Genomic DNA, 16,512 nt, shown 5'->3' on the forward strand with positions numbered 1-16,512 from the left:
GTGACCGCCATTATTTTACAAACCGCAGAAATGAACCAACTGGAAGGCCCGGGCTCCATTCATTCCTGGCCTGACGCCGCGTTGGTGCAATCCTAGGAATGCGACACGCATTGTCTCGTGTTAACATGAAACGAGCATTCTGAGGGGGGGGGGAGGGGAGGTATTGCTATCTGTGCACCTCATACCCCCTCCCCACTCTGCCGTGGTAATCGTCTTTCATCGTGGTAACATGTTCACTGTGTAGAATTTCCGCATTGGTACACTTCACACGATGTACAGCGAAACCTATGTCAGTAAAAGATATTAAACGTCGATTAAAAAGTTAGTTCTTGTGTAAATGTTACTCTGTATATTGCAACCTTCATAAGTTTTTTAAATTCTGATTCATATTTTATGTTTTAACCCTTTGAAGGCGAAGATCGTCTGAATATTATTTATGAATTCAGTCCGTACCGCGAAGAAAACACTACACCTCACCATTACGAAAATCAGCTGGTTAACCCTTTGAAGCCGAAGCTCGTCTTCATAATATTTACGAATCCAGACCGTACCGCGAAGAAAACACTTCACTTAACCATTAGAAGTCGAATCAGGCGGTACCACATAAGATTTAACAAAAGAACATCCCGGTCAAAGCCTTATCGATTTAGAATTCTGCACATATGTGCACAATAATTAATTTAATCCTATTCAAATTTCATAAATAATTATGTTTTATAGTTTTATTTATTCGTTTCCTGTATCGAATAAAGTAAATACGTGACTGATATAGACCCAAATTAACCATACATGAATTTTAACCTTCAAACATTTCACGTAATTGTGTGTTCAACCTAAACGTAAGAAGCCGTATGTGACTTCAAGCTTTCACTGAATTCGATCAAATTCTCTGGGCCCACAAAAGCCCTCCATTTGAACGTGTAGTCAGGACCTTCAGGCCCTGTTTCTGTACGTCGAATTTAAATATTATTTGTGTAATTGTAATATTGAAACGTCGTGACAGAATCACTTTATATTTTAAATCAGTTAAAAATATTGTACACTAAGTATCACACCGAAGCGTATAAGAACACACATGAACGCTGTCCACCGGAGGAAGACCCATTAGTGTAACTGTTAATATTTGTCTAGTGGAGCCAATGCACGAGGACAAATTCATCTAGGAACTCAATCCATTAATTAAAAAAGACAGAAGATATTTCGTGTTATATTGTGATATTTTAAATACTTTAAATTTAAACATCTTGAGTTAATTTCACGATCATCACATAATTTTTAAGTATGAGTATATGTACGTTGGATTCAGACCTTGTATGTGATTGATTAAAAGTATTTTTTTTAATTTTAATTAGCAAACTGTATAATTACCTGCGACATTCATGAAAACTATTCCCAGTGTATTTATTATCTGTAAAATAAAGTTTGTTAATGAGTTTTAGGTCGATACGTATTCCTCGTTGAGTGGCTGAGTTATCATTTAACTACGTAAATTATTGATATTTGATAAACGAAATGCTTGTTTCCTTTGTGTGTGTGTGTGTCACGCGGATTGACATCCACACATGTCGCCCGACTACGCCACAGTGCGAGGCCGAACTGTGGCATTACAGACCACAAGCAAATCGAAGTGACGCCCTGTTCTCGTCTGTTTCAGATGACTCTCCACCTGACCATAACCGCGCTTCTGATGCTGGGAGTTGCACCCCCTCCTTGCTGGGGGCAACAGGTAGCCCCCTGCACCTTCAACTCCATGTGCTCGTGCAAGTTTGGAGGAGGAGACACCCGGGGAATCCACTTCACCACCCCCAAGTCTCTGGACAGCGTCAGAGACATCATCTGTGTCGGCGTTCCGTTCTCAAAACTGCCCGGTAATTCCTAGATTTGTTTGTTCTTGAGGTTTGACGAGAAATTGGCAAAAAGATACACATCCATCGTGTGCAAATTCTGGTCGTAAAAAGGGCCGTCGCACTGTCGGATGCTGGATACAGCACTGCGGAATTTGAGGGGGCAAACAAGACTTTTCATTGAGGTCATGGTCAGGAGGGAGGACTCTCTTCAGAACACAGAGAAAACTTATGATGTCATGTCCTTAGGATTCATGACCTAAATATCCAGACGCTCGGGCCGGATTCTTCCGGGAAATGAGGTCCGTCCTGTCCTCATGAACTGGGAACATGTTTTCTCTCTCATAAAGTAACGGGACCTTCTCGCAGAGAGTCTGAAGGAGCCGACAGAAATTACTGTCAGGTACAGGACATGACCTCATCTTGACTCAGCCTGCCTCTGCATTATGCTTTCCGCCTTCTAATTTTCCTCATCTCGTCTTCCTGTCCTCTGATTGACCAATCCTCTTGCCCTTCTAGACTACACGGTGTGACAACCCATAAGAATAGAATCTGAACTCTCGCCCCAAATGTCACATGAATTATGTTATTTAACTGTGGGTCTCTGGTCGCAAGAATTGGTACGGCCGAGTTCAAATAAAACAAAGGTTGAAAGGTCATGGGGACGGGTCGCGTTGCTTGTGGCGAACTACGATGATTCTCGGAAGAATCTACGCGACCAAGAACATATTTCGACACAATTTGATTTTCTCACCAGATTCGATGTTGACAATTTTTTTTTTCAATTAAATACGTGTTACAACGAAAGAGCCTTTGGGGTCACGATGATAAAACACCACCACAAAGCGTTGTCAAACAAGACGTTACTTAAAATGTGTCCTGTTTGAAAATAAACAAATCCGGTACTTTTGTAAATGCATAGAAATTTATGATTATCAGAAAATATAACTTGATTAAAAGGGATCATTCGGAAACATTCGAGAATATTTTGGTGTTTTGTGAAGGGACCAAGGGAAAACGTTGGCTATATCTACTCCTCCTTAAGAACAATGTTTTCCTGAAGGTGGAAACCCCGGTCGTCCATGACTGTTCATTACAGCGGACTGTTAGCGTAAAACCAACTGCTAACAGCAGTCGTACAAATTCGTACGACCGGTGACAGCTTCGTGTTTCCCTCTGAAGGAAGTAGACTTGTCGTTCGTATGTCATCCCCTGTGAAGTAGTGTTCCCTCCGTACATGGACTGCGGAGTTTTGTCAACACACTGTTATGCTTGTTGCAGAGTTCCCGGGGGGACAGGTGGAGCACGTGGATGTGGTGAGCTCCGGTCTGGAAGAGCTCGAAAACGAGGCGTTGAGCGGCTCACAGATCCAGTCGTTGCGGCTAATGAGCAACAGGATCCAGCACGTGGGCGAGCGGACGTTTAGGTAAGACGTTGACGGGAACTTCGGTCTGACCGCCATGTTTACAGGGTTTATAACAACTTATAGGAGCTTGTTTGCGAATTACACTTCCCTCTGCATGCTTCTTCGGGGAGTTTATGAGCCGTTAGGTCCGATAAAAATTTTCCGACGTTTCGGAGGTAATTCCTACCTCTATCATTAGTACGCCTGGAATTTATTTGAGATAAAACCGTTCCTGGCGCGCTTTTTCCTTATCGCCTTGATGATAGAAGTAAACATCTGCCAGACAATAAAACGCAAGAACCCAGAAGACCGCCATCTTTGGCGTCATACTTGTCTGCAGAAAATTACATTTGTGAGTGAACTGCAGGCGGATAACTCGTTACTTATAAACTTTCAAACGGATTCAGTTTTTAATTCCTCACGTGTCAGGAATAGTACACGAAAAGTAGTCTGGTATAAGTTTACCAACGATGGGTCACACATCGCCCTGATGATGGAGGCAGCAACGACCTCCGAAACGTCGGTAAACTTCTACCAGACTACACGGCGCTGCAGCCCATGATTTTCTGCCTGTCAGATTCTGGTTTCGGCTTTGCGTGTGCGTAGTTAATTAGAATTAAAGTCTGAACTCGCAGACCAGGAGATCTGTCAAGAGTTTCCTCAGGTGCGGTGCTGGAATTAATTAATGACAATGTTATCTGGCGCTGGGAAGTCCCGTGTTCTGTACCAAGTGAGAAGAAACCGTGTTAGCCCAGCACGCGTGTGGCGTTATAACTAATTCCAGTTTAAACTAACATATAATGAAGCGTGTTATTTTTTTAATTGAGTTCCAAGCTCGCCGGGGGCTTCAACAGAGTAGGATGAGGCTGCCTCCAGCGAGGGACGTTTTCTTGTTTCAAATTTTCTTAGTCATGTAATCGCTCTGCTTAAACATGAACACAGTGTAACAAAAACTCTTTGTTTGATACGTCGTGTATAAATATGCATCCAGTGTAAATATTTATCTTTCCATTTTGTGCTCCGAGTTCAAAATGATTCAAAGGCCGTTAGTAAAACACGGTTTATTTAATGTGATCTGTGTTCTAACTGATTGTTATTTTGTTTAAAAGCCGAATAGCCCGAAAGGCACAGTGTATGTGTTCTACGCTTTTGTCCTGTTAAATTGAAGTTCTGTTTAACTTGGTTTATTGCACAAAGTTGGCTACCCTGTAAGGGAAAGGGAGATCAAACCAGATCACATCACGAAGTCACTTCAGCCCTGAAGATTGAGACAATTTATTTCTCCTAAACGTTAGCATCTACCTGCCAGTCCATGTCACAAAATTCCAAAGCAACAAAAATTTTCCTCAGACCTCAGATTATCCTACTCTCTCTCTTAAAATTTTTGATTCCATTTGGAACTAAATTCTGTATGTTTAAGCGCTATTTACAGATTTTTAATACCAGACAATTAAAAACCTCTGTGTTTGAAGGTACTCGACGAATCTAGGGGGAATAATTTCTCGGAAGTGATTGACAAGTATTGTTGTAAATATGTGTGAACTATTACAGGCAACACGAAGATCGAACCTGAATTAACAACGAGCCATTCCTTCGTGTGGAAAATTTTAATCAGCTTAATTCATTATAACTTGTCAGAGAAAGCGATTCGTCATTTACATACATCGTTGATCTACAGATGAAAAACAAACCACATGCGAAAATGTCAACTCGCACGAGGAAAAACGAATGAAATTAACAGAGCTAAAACAGATCCGACGCCAGCCTGCGTATTCAGCACTCACGAGCGTCCCACAATCATGCGACAGCTTCGTCGAATTCTTAGCGCGGAGTCCCGGGATCGCTTCTAGGACACTTCATTTCGGATTTGTGGTGGACAAAGTTCAGTTTTCCCCCCCTTTCAGTATAATTCCATTGCTGCTCAATATTCACTCGTGTTATCTATCACCTGGGGGATGGACAAAGGGTCCGTAAGCGACGGTATTTCTACATAGACATACTCCGATGTCATCACGACACTACAGCTGTAGTGAAGAATTCCCTTGAAGTCTGACGTGGAATTACTTTTTCCGGTTGAAAATGTTATCTGCGGTTCATTGTGATTTGAACTTCGTTATGATTTCATTGGCTGTCTTTATGATTCTGTCCCGCGTGGTCGCATACTTTTTTCTCTCCGCGTTGACGTCTGAACCAGCCTCCTTATTAACGCCAGTGTTTCTATTTGTACTGTTTCTTATATTCGCCCAGTGATCGTTATAGTCCAGACCAGTTTATGTGGTCGTATCTTTCATCAGTAAGCGGTAACTGAAGACAAATCAAGTTTCCGTTCAATTCCGAGCTGCCTCTGACGCGCCATTAAATCTACAGCAGCTCGATCGGTAACTTATTGAAGTCTGCTGTTTAGATGCGACATCCTCGCTTGTGTTAAGGCCTCTGCTAAATGTTTCAGGAAAAAAGATGTAGGTTCCTACCAAACACCACCTCGCCAATTCGTCTGATGCCCACACAGCACAAACCGTTCCACCATTTCTGATTATGTGACCGACTGAGATCATTCTCCGAGCGATACTGCGCTGAAGTGTCTTGAAGGAGGTACATACGCCACTTATTTGGCTAACTCCATCTCATTCTTCGAATTTTTACTGTTACACGTTTGATTAAGACTTGAACGTTTTTCCAATACCTGGCAAATTACACCACTTGATCGATTACAGTTACGAAATGTAATAACATCTCGTTTGCACTACAGTAATAAGTAATTAATTACACAGAGCAGGTAATCAAGAAATTGTCAGCTTTAGTGGAACTCGAGATTTGAAAGCCGTTTCTACATTAACCCGGCTCCTTATCTCATCCCAACCCAGGAGAACAGTCCAATTAATTTTTATCTAAGGTACATTTTAATATTATCCTCTCATCTGCAACTATAAGATTAATTTTACTGTGAACTTTTTATCTAAGGTACATTTTAATATTATCCTCTCATCTGCGACTATGAAATTAATTTTACTGTGAACTTTTTATCTAAGGTACATTTTAATATTATCCTCTCATCTGCGACTATAAGATTAATTTTACTGTGAACTTTTTATCTAAGGTGCATTTTAATATTATCCTCTCATCTGCGACTATAAGATTAATTTTACTGTGAACTTTTTATCTAAGGTGCATTTTAATATTATCCTCTCATCTGCGACTATAAGATTAATTTTACTGTGAACTTTTTATCTAAGGTGCATTTTAATATTATCCTCTCATCTGCGACTATAAGATTAATTTTACTGTGAACTTTTTATCTAAGGTACATTTTAATATTATCCTCTCATCTGCGACTATAAGATTAATTTTACTGTGAACTTTTTATCTAAGGTACATTTTAATATTATCCTCTCATCTGCGACTATAAGATTAATTTTACTGTGAACTTTTTATCTAAGGTGCATTTTAATATTATCCTCTCATCTGCGACTATAAGATTAATTTTACTGTGAACTTTTTATCTAAGGTGCATTTTAATATTATCCTCTCATCTGCGACTATAAGATTAATTTTACTGTGAACTTTTTATCTAAGGTGCATTTTAATATTATCCTCTCATCTGCGACTATAAGATTAATTTTACTGTGAACTTTTTATCTAAGGTACATTTTAATATTATCCTCTCATCTGCGACTATAAGATTAATTTTACTGTGAACTTTTTATCTAAGGTGCATTTTAATATTATCCTCTCATCTGCGACTATAAGATTAATTTTACTGTGAACTTTTTATCTAAGGTGCATTTTAATATTATCCTCTCATCTGCGACTATAAGATTAATTTTACTGTGAACTTTTTATCTAAGGTACATTTTAATATTATCCTCTCATCTGCGACTATAAGATTAATTTTACTGTGAACTTTTTATCTAAGGTGCATTTTAATATTATCCTCTCATCTGCGACTATAAGATTAATTTTACTGTGAACTTTTTATTTAAGGTGCATTTTAATGTTATCCTCTCATCTGCGACTATAAGATTAATTTCACTGTGAACTTTTTATCTAAGGTACATTTTAATATTATCCTCTCATCTGCCCTTCAGGTCTGAGGACCATCCTATTTCCTGTCTCCGCCCGGACTGAAATAGAAATTTCGTTTTCTGATAATTTAGACTTCACCGTCTTTGACGAACACAGATATTTGCCCCTCCCACTCGCTGATGTAATCAAGAGAATGATGAGCGGTACATGCAGCATGCAGAATACGAGTAGGGGAATCTGGGGAGAAAGTTGATCTTTAAGGGGTAGGTTTTGAGATGCTGGGCTAAATTGAGTTGGCTCAAGACAAGTTGTAACTGTCCGTACATGACTTGAAAGATACTGGTATGAAGCGTGTCCCTTTAAGACGAAAACAGTGATGATCTTCAAGCGATTTCAACTTTCGTGATGATGTATTCCGAGTTGTCATACAAGACCAAGAATCCGAAGTACTCTAATTGCACTGTTTCGTGAACACGTTCGCGTGGAGTTTGTGGTAAATTTACAATTTAACGCTCACAGATGTGCCAACGGTACGCCCGGCTGTAACATCTTCTTCACAAGACAAAGAACGGAAGCAACGGATTAATTTAGATAATGGATTAAGCTAACTTTTCACCAGGAACGCGTTATTATGGTCCAGAATTCGTTTATGCTTCGTTCTAAGAGATGTAACATATTCAACGTCCTGATGACGGAGGCAGTATGACCTCCGAAACGTTGGTTAACATCGACCAGACTACACAGCGCAATAACCCAGAAGACAGAAATCTTCATACTCATCGCCCTGATGACGGAGGCAGTATGACCTCTGAAACGTTGTAAACCTCGACCAGACTACACAGCGCAACAACCCAGAAGACAGAAATCTTCATATTCATCGCCCTGATGATGGAGGCAGTATGACCTCTGAAACGTTGGTTAACATCGACCAGACTACACAGCGCAACAACCCAGAAGACAGAAATCTTCATATTCATCGCCCTGATGATGGAGGCAGTATGACCTCTGAAACGTTGGTAAACATCGACCATACTACACGGCGCAACAACCCAGAAGACAGAAATCTTCAGACTCATCGCCCTGATGACGGAGGCAGTATGACCTCTGAAACGTTGTAAACCTCGACCAGACTACACAGCGCAAGAACCCAGAAGACGGAAATCTTCATACTCTGATGACGGAGGCAGTATGACCTCTGAAACGTTGGTTAACATCGACCAGACTACACAGCGCAACAACCCAGAAGACGGAAATCTTCATACTCTGATGACGGAGGCAGTATGACCTCTGAAACGTTGGTTAACATCGACCAGACTACACAGCGCAACAACCCAGAAGACAGAAATCTTCATACTCTGATGACGGAGGCAGTATGACCTCCGAAACGTTGGTTAACATCGCCCAGACTACACAGCGCAATAACCCAGAAGACAGAAATCTTCATACTCATCGCCCTGATGACGGAGGCAGTATGACCTCTGAAACGTTGGTTAACATCGACCAGACTACACAGCGCAATAACCCAGAAGACAGAAATCTTCATACTCATCGCCCTGATGACGGAGGCAGTATGACCTCTGAAACGTTGGTAAACATCGACCAGACTACACAGCGCAACAACCCAGAAGACAGAAATCTTCATACTCTGATGACGGAGGCAGTATGACCTCCGAAACGTTGGTTAACATCGCCCAGACTACACAGCGCAATAACCCAGAAGACAGAAATCTTCATACTCTGATGACGGAGGCAGTATGACCTCTGAAACGTTGGTTAACATCGACCAGACTACACAGCGCAATAACCCAGAAGACAGAAATCTTCATACTCATCGCCCTGATGACGGAGGCAGTATGACCTCTGAAACGTTGGTAAACATCGACCAGACTACACAGCGCAATAACCCAGAAGACAGAAATCTTCATATCAGGAAGACATACCTCACTTTTGAGCGAAACTGATTCGTATTACGGCTTCTACTGATGGACAATGGTTTTTACCTTTCTTTCATTTCGCCTAAGGAGCGGAAGGGCTCAGGACAAATGACCTGGAACTTAGGAGTGCAGAAGGGCAGAGGAAGGAATAAACCTGACCCCGGGTCCGACCAACTGCAGCTGATTACTCACGGAATCCTTTCGGATTAGACCATTACTACGTAGTGCCGAGCGGGTTGCCGAGTCTCAGGCTAAGAGTGTATTAAGACGTGCCGGAAACGAGGGTAATCGCAGTCCTGGATTCGCCGAAATGGTGTGCAGAGAGACCTGACAGTATTTGACGTAAAACAGCGGTCGTCTGTGTGACTCAAGACTGAACAGTGTTCGTAACACTGCAATGACGTACGCATCTGACGCTCATATGTTTTATTATTTAACAGAACGCTGGAGAAATTGATGCAACGAGATCTTTAATAAATCCTTATCAACAAAAGAGATCAGACCAAGGCAGATAAAATTTATCACGAATGAGAATTGCGTGTATATTAGTTGTGAAGTTGGAAGACCTAAGCATAGATGGGAAGATACTATGTAAATGCTTCGGAGTGTGGGCCGATGGTGGGCTCTCCTGAACCGTAGCGAACCTTTGTCTTCCATAAACTGCAGGGAATTTGTTTACTAGCTGAGATACTTGTCGTTTCTCAGGGTTGGTAACGCGTATTTTTCTGTGTTCAAAATTCCATAATTCCAGCGTTAGTACGTCTAAAGCCTTGCTCTACGGAAGGAGAAAACTGCGTAGTGATTATAAAATAAACGAGCGAATTATAATCTTATGTATGAGAGGATAACATTAAGATGTACCAAGAGCATGCTTCGATATCATCAACTCTGGACCCTCGGGATCTGTTACCAACGTTGATTAGTTGTATCGGCATTTTTTCGCAGCTGGGGGGCCCCTTGTTTTGCGACATCCCGCTGTACAAGTTGCCTTTGGGTCGAGATATCAGCACTTCTCGGGGCAAGACACTTTTGCTGGGAGTCAGGGTCGTTACGGGTTTCAAGCGATTAGTGAGATGAGTTGGCGGTGTGAACAGTTACAAAGACGGAGTCCTTGAGGGTACAGCAAATGGTTAACAGCGAACAGCAAAGCTGAAGATTATGATTGTCATTAAACCACACAGAGAGACTTCACTCAGCCGCGTAACAAAGGCTTATGCACCGATGTACGATGTGTGGTATTCACAAATATCACTCAGTGTTCGTAATTCGAAGTCGAAGTTACTCCAGTATAATCATTCGTTACCTAATGATGTCATTTGCAGGTAATACCAGCCAAAAACTTAAATAAAAATGAAATTACATCGAAAAAGAAATTGAAACAAAGAACAAATTTCGGGACAGTTTGCTACCATTAATTTCAGTATCAGAATCTCCTCTCTTCCCGTTTGATGGTACCTGAAACCTTAAAGATGAAAATAAAATTTAAAAATCCCTAGTGTTACCTGTAGTTTTGTATTGGTATGAAACTTGGCCTGCCATTTAGGATTACACAGACTGAAGATATATTTGCACAGTAGACAGGTAATTCCTTATAATTTTTCGCTTTAAATTGTCCTAATCCTTCATTTCATTTATTTTATTTCATAATAATTATTATACTTTGTTTAATTAATTATCAGTAATCTGATTCTTCTTATGACATATATATATATATATATATATATATATATATATATATATATACGAGGCTCGTCCTCAAAGTAAGTTTCCCTGGGGCCGTTTACAGAAACAAAACACAATTTCATGGAAATATTTATTGCAACAGATACAGCAAGTGTCCAGCTATTTTTCAACATATTCGCCACCGGAATTGAGACATTGGTCATACCGTGGGACCAACTTTTGAATACCTGTGTCGTAGAAGTCTGCCGCCTGGGATTGGAACCACTGTGTGACAACCATCTCCGCCTCTCTGTCATTCTCAAAACGCTGACGCTGACCGGACAGGAATTTCTTGAGGTGTAGGAAAAGATGGAAATCACTGGGAGCGAGGTCCGGGCTGTAGGGTGAATGATTAAACACCTCCCAGCTGAACTCCTGCAGGAGACTTGCTGTCCGTCGAGCAGTGTGCGGCCTAGCGTTATCACTGACCGCACTTCATAGTCGGCGGGAGCTGGAATAAGAACCTCCATCTTCAACAGCTGCAACGATGCTACTGTGAGAACGCGGGAGGTGCCGTTAGTGCATGCGCCATGCTACGTCATTGCTCTATCACGTACGCACAGTCGCTTCGCGCAATATAAGGTTTGCTAGCTGTGGGACGAGTGGGAAACTTACTTTGAGGACGCGCCTCGTATATAAATATTTGTTTAAATCTTGTCAGTCTAATCACAATAAAATTCCTATTAAATATTAAAACATTACTATAATTAACATTTAAATATTTAAAATATATTAAATGATGTTCTCTATCGAAATGTTCGATTTACATTAGAACATCACTTTTTTACACGACATGTTTCAGTTTTAAAAGAACCATCTTCAGGTGTATAAAATTATATAAACTTAAATATAATTTCTTAAATGCAACTTTTAGTCAGGTGTTTTATCAGATTTCAAATGATGTTTTTTTCCAGATTTTATTGTATTTTTAATATCGAATTCGAAGGAATTTTATTGTGATTAGACTGACAAGATTTAAACAAATATATATTTATCACAATATGACGCAACTTTATCATCTCAAAAAAGTAAAATAAAACTATCTTTAAAGAATAATAAATCCACTTATCTGAACATAAAATAACAAATTTTGAGTTAAATGAGTAGTTTGTCTTTTTTGCAATTGCATCGAGACCGGCTTTGGGTCTCATCCAACCTTCTTTCTAGGGGGTATCGCCGACTTTTTACCGGGGTTTGAAGCCCTGATGAGGGAGAATGCAGACAATAACAAGGGGCAGAAGAGGTGTCCACGCACGCTTACTGTAAGGATATGAAATTGTTGCAGGTTGCAAATTATACGAATTAGGGGCACAAGCAAAACTTCACTCGCTCTTCTACGAAGTCTTTTAAAGCTGTACGGGACGTTCTAATGCGTGCGTGACCTTGAGTTATGGGCGCTGTGCGTCTGGAAGGCGTCTCAATAAAGAACGTAACAGATGCTCCTATGTGAACGTTCCTTGGGACGCTACGCGTTATTTTCCCACTTTGTTTCAGGACTTGCGCGTGTATTTCAGCTTCAAGATCCTGGCAAAGAATAGCTCTCTTCCCTAACGTGGCACACACCACAAGGTGTTTCAAACAAAAGTATCGATATTACGACATGTTAAATAAAAGATAGTGTAATTGCGCCATATTGTGAATATTATAACAGTTATTTATTTTAATCCGTCTGATCACAATATTTAAAATTTCTTATAATTAAGATAAGAAAATATCATTGATGTTCCATATCGATTGATCGATTTACATTTCGGAACATTTACACAATATGTTTCGGTTTTTATAAAACCATCATCAGGTGTAAAATATATCTAAGAACTGAAAACTCAATTATGATTTCTGTAGTTTTTTGGTGGTGTTTCATTACGTTTGTTTTTTCCATTTTTGGGCGAAGGTGTTGTTTTTCTTAAATGTTATTAGATGTACATATCGGCCAAAGATGTAGGAGTATACTATTCGAAGACAGTAGTACTTCTGGACATATCGGGACACTCACTCCTACATCTTTGGCCGATATGTACATCTAATAACATTTAAGAAAAACAACACCTTCGCCCAAAAATGGAAAAAACAAACGTAATGAAACACCACCAAAAAACTACAGAAATCATAATTGAGTTTTCAGTTCTTAGATATATTTTACACCTGATGATGGTTTTATAAAAACCGAAACATGTCGTGTAAATGTTCCGAAATGTAAATCGATCAATCGATACGGAACATGAATGATATTTTATTATCTTAATTATAAGAAATTTTAAATATTGTGATCAGACGGATTAAAATAAATAAATGTTAAATAAAGCTTTTAATTACAATTTCGCGTCAGAGTTTGGAGAAGCATAATCATAATGCTAGATATATTTACTACGTGCTTGGGAGTTGTTTGACGACGTTTAATCACTACACAGGCCTGGTAGTCTCAAAATAGTGTCGTGAAGAAATTGAAAGAGGGAAGGGACAGACATATTTTAAAGACACCAATTCTCTCAAAAGCTGTCTTCTGGGACATTGAGTGGAAATCGGAATGTCCGTGTGACAGACTGATGAAATTCGCGTAACCAGAGCGCAGAACTTGTCACAAACAGATCAACTGCCTTGAGTATCAAATGGGCGTTGTCTCACAGACAACACCGCACGAAGAAAAATACAGTGATTAATTATTGTTACGTCAGAGGCTACAAGTATTAAGTTATAGATTTTAATTGTATTATTTATATCTGGATAATAAATCTTCAGATACATTTGAATCTGTGTAAAGCGATAAGCCATATTTGCAGATGCCAATAGACGAATCAGCTTTGAGTGACGCTGTTGCCTGGGGCCGTAAAACATAGACCACGCTCAAGAGAAGACGTAAGCACGGCTTTAAATGACACGGTCCTGTGTTCACGCCCATTACACTCCATTATGAAATTATGCTTGCAGTAATGCAGCGTACTGGCGTCCATTAAGAGTTAAGTTGTGAAACGCGCGCCATTTTGGTCTACTGTTTAACAGCGCATGTGTGTAACACTTCGTACCATGTGCTGGACGTGAAGGTTTTCAAACACGCAAGAACAATGCGTTTGATTCCTTCCTTGATATTTATCTAAGGACTCATTCAGCTGAAAAGTGTTCGTAGTTTGTGCGGTTCATATTTTATGGGCTACGTGGTTTTTCCCTCTTCAAGATGTTAGTTAATATTTGATCTGCCTGTGAGACAGGGTGGGGGTTCATCCGGCAATAAAATACCTCCAGTTCGGGATTAATTCTTGCGAGTTGTGTTTGATCTACGCCGTCATCTACAAAAGAGTGTACGATTATAAACTCGCGTCGAGTTGCGGATAGATAAAAGTCATAATTTTGATTTGGAACATATGTTGTGTAGTGCAATGCATTATAATATATAAAAATTAAATAAATATTTGTACTTTATTTTACATTTCACATTCTGCTGATTAATAACTGAAGTTTCATGGTTTTAAATCTAAACAGAGAATTAAACACTTGAAGCAAATATCGCGGAACTTTGCAATTGTAAATATCGACATCAAATGATCGCATGCAAATATCCAGTCAATACTAAAGTGGGAAAAAAAAAATGACACGATATAAAATTTTGCTTATCACATTAAAATTATATAATTGTACTACAGGTGGTCTGAATTATATTGTCGTCAAACGTTTGACAGTTCTGATGCCTGATGATAGGCACATTTAACCCGAAACATATAACAATAAAATTTAATCACACGACGTACGTCAGATAAAGTTATTCATTGTACGTTTTTATGTTAGAATTGCGAATCAAAATAAAGAAAGTGAGTGTAAGTTGGCAAAAAGGAGAGCAGAATTTAATTATTTTTAGTCTGTACCGTAAACAGTGTCATGACTGCAAGTGTAAACCTCAGAACCGTACCAACTGCGATGTGAGGAACCAAGCTCAGTGCAGGAGTGAGGGGGGCACTGAACTACAGCCCCTATAAAACGACCTTTTATTGCCCTTCTGGACGACCCCTCCACCCCCTCTGCCCCTAGCTCCAGCCCTTTTATTCCCTATATTTTCTCATAAATTTCCCAACACGTCCCTCTCAACCCAACCCTTAAACAGATTTCGGATTTCACAGCTTATGTTGGCATTCCTGCTGATCCTTGCGCCTCGCTGCAAATTCTTTACACGACAGAATCCCTTTGCAGCCCTGGGAATAAAGTTTTCTACCACTCGTCATCCCGAAAAGGAAATTCGAGAGTGTACAACAGACAGCAAAGCAGAGCGAGTCTCAGGAACTTAAGATTTCTTACTTTAAACGTATAAATATACGTTCCTACTATAAATGTGCATCTTCCTTTTCAATTTTCACGTTTTGGCATGAGTCTATATGGCGAGTGTGAAAGACCTGTCTTCTGTAATGCAAGAACATGTTTTGAATACAACGAAACAAAGGGACATCGCATTACACGAAGCAAAGCAGGAAAATTACTCTCTGTGCAAGCACATGGAAGCTCAGGGGTGAACAAACACACCATGTCACGTCCGTAATGATACCAACGTTAAGCGAACTGCGTTTTATTAACCCCAGGACAAGCTTATAAACCACTAACATAAAATACTATTAAAAAAACTAGCTCCATGAGGACAGTTTTGCTTCATAGGCTAATATTCGCTCAGCTCACCGAGAAATTTAAAGTTTTAAAAAAGAACCTGTACAATAATTTCCGTGTTCGCGCGAGTCAGCCACTGGACCACATCTTCAACTTTGTTGAACAACTATTTTTTAGTATTATCCTCCTATCTCTGCAAGTGATTAAACTGTGATGTGTAGGATTGTGTACAGTCAATACGCCTTTCGCGACCTCACTTGTTTGTAATGAGATTACTTTAAATCTTATATCGACAGCATTACTTTCCTAAATCTGTCCGATAAGAAGTCGATGTAACTGAGAAAGGCAAAACATATGTGAACATGTGTTTCAAATATGCTATGGGTGTCTGGTACACTTATTTACAACAAGATGGCTGTCTGAATTAATTAATTAATTAATTAATAAAAGCACCATATCACTTTGAATGTACAAGAACCCATGCAGGTTTCGTCATCTTATAACCTGCTCGGGCCAGTCCGCCATTCATCTTTCAACAGACGAAGTGCAAGGATGTCTTTTTCACAGGTGCAACGAATATTTGTCTTAGAACGCTACCCGGCGTCTCATTCTTACGTAACTTGCCTTAAGGAGTTCAGGGACACATTTCTCGATCACCCTGTACCAAACGAATCGACCGTTTTCCGTCACTGCAGAAACTCTTCGCCGGTTTGCATCAGACACGAGGAAGAGAGTGAACTTGGTTCATCGACGCTCAATATAACACCTTTTTTTGTTGTTGTATTTCTCGTTATTTCAGTATAATTTATTTTTAGCCGACAACACGTGACAGGAATTGGTTACATCAATTACTCGATCCACTCGTGTGTAATTCTCCTCAATTACAAGATTTTCCCGCGAGGCCCCTCGGCCTGCGTTCATTTTTAAACAACAGAAAATAATTGTAACCCCTGACGTAGTAGATTTTTCAAAGAGACAGTTGTCACTGAAAGCGTTATTT

General features: G+C 39.9%; 1 protein-coding gene and 1 long non-coding RNA gene across 10 annotated transcripts in view; one reads left to right on the forward strand and one right to left on the reverse strand.

The window, feature by feature from the left end:
• LOC110836787 (uncharacterized) overlaps nt 1-16,512 on the forward strand; it is a 648,071-nt gene that overhangs the window by 557,148 nt on the left and 74,411 nt on the right. For all 7 annotated transcript variants that reach the window (XM_087340435.1, XM_087340440.1, XM_087340434.1 and 4 more), the window contains 2 exons: nt 1,655-1,868; nt 3,126-3,270. In XM_087340435.1, coding sequence (XP_087196561.1) covers nt 1,655-1,868; nt 3,126-3,270 — 359 coding nt within the window. The remainder of the gene's footprint in view (nt 1-1,654; nt 1,869-3,125; nt 3,271-16,512) is intronic.
• The window catches only part of LOC110836788 (uncharacterized), a 229,735-nt gene that overhangs the window by 63,014 nt on the left and 150,209 nt on the right, over nt 1-16,512 (reverse strand). The gene's annotated exons all lie outside the window — the stretch shown is intronic.

The sequence above is a fragment of the Zootermopsis nevadensis genome, unplaced genomic scaffold, assembly GCF_977971745.1.
Source record: "Zootermopsis nevadensis isolate Lab colony 2312 unplaced genomic scaffold, Znev_1.0 Znev_ptg000061l, whole genome shotgun sequence".
In the NCBI taxonomy this organism is placed as follows: domain Eukaryota; kingdom Metazoa; phylum Arthropoda; class Insecta; order Blattodea; family Termopsidae; genus Zootermopsis; species Zootermopsis nevadensis.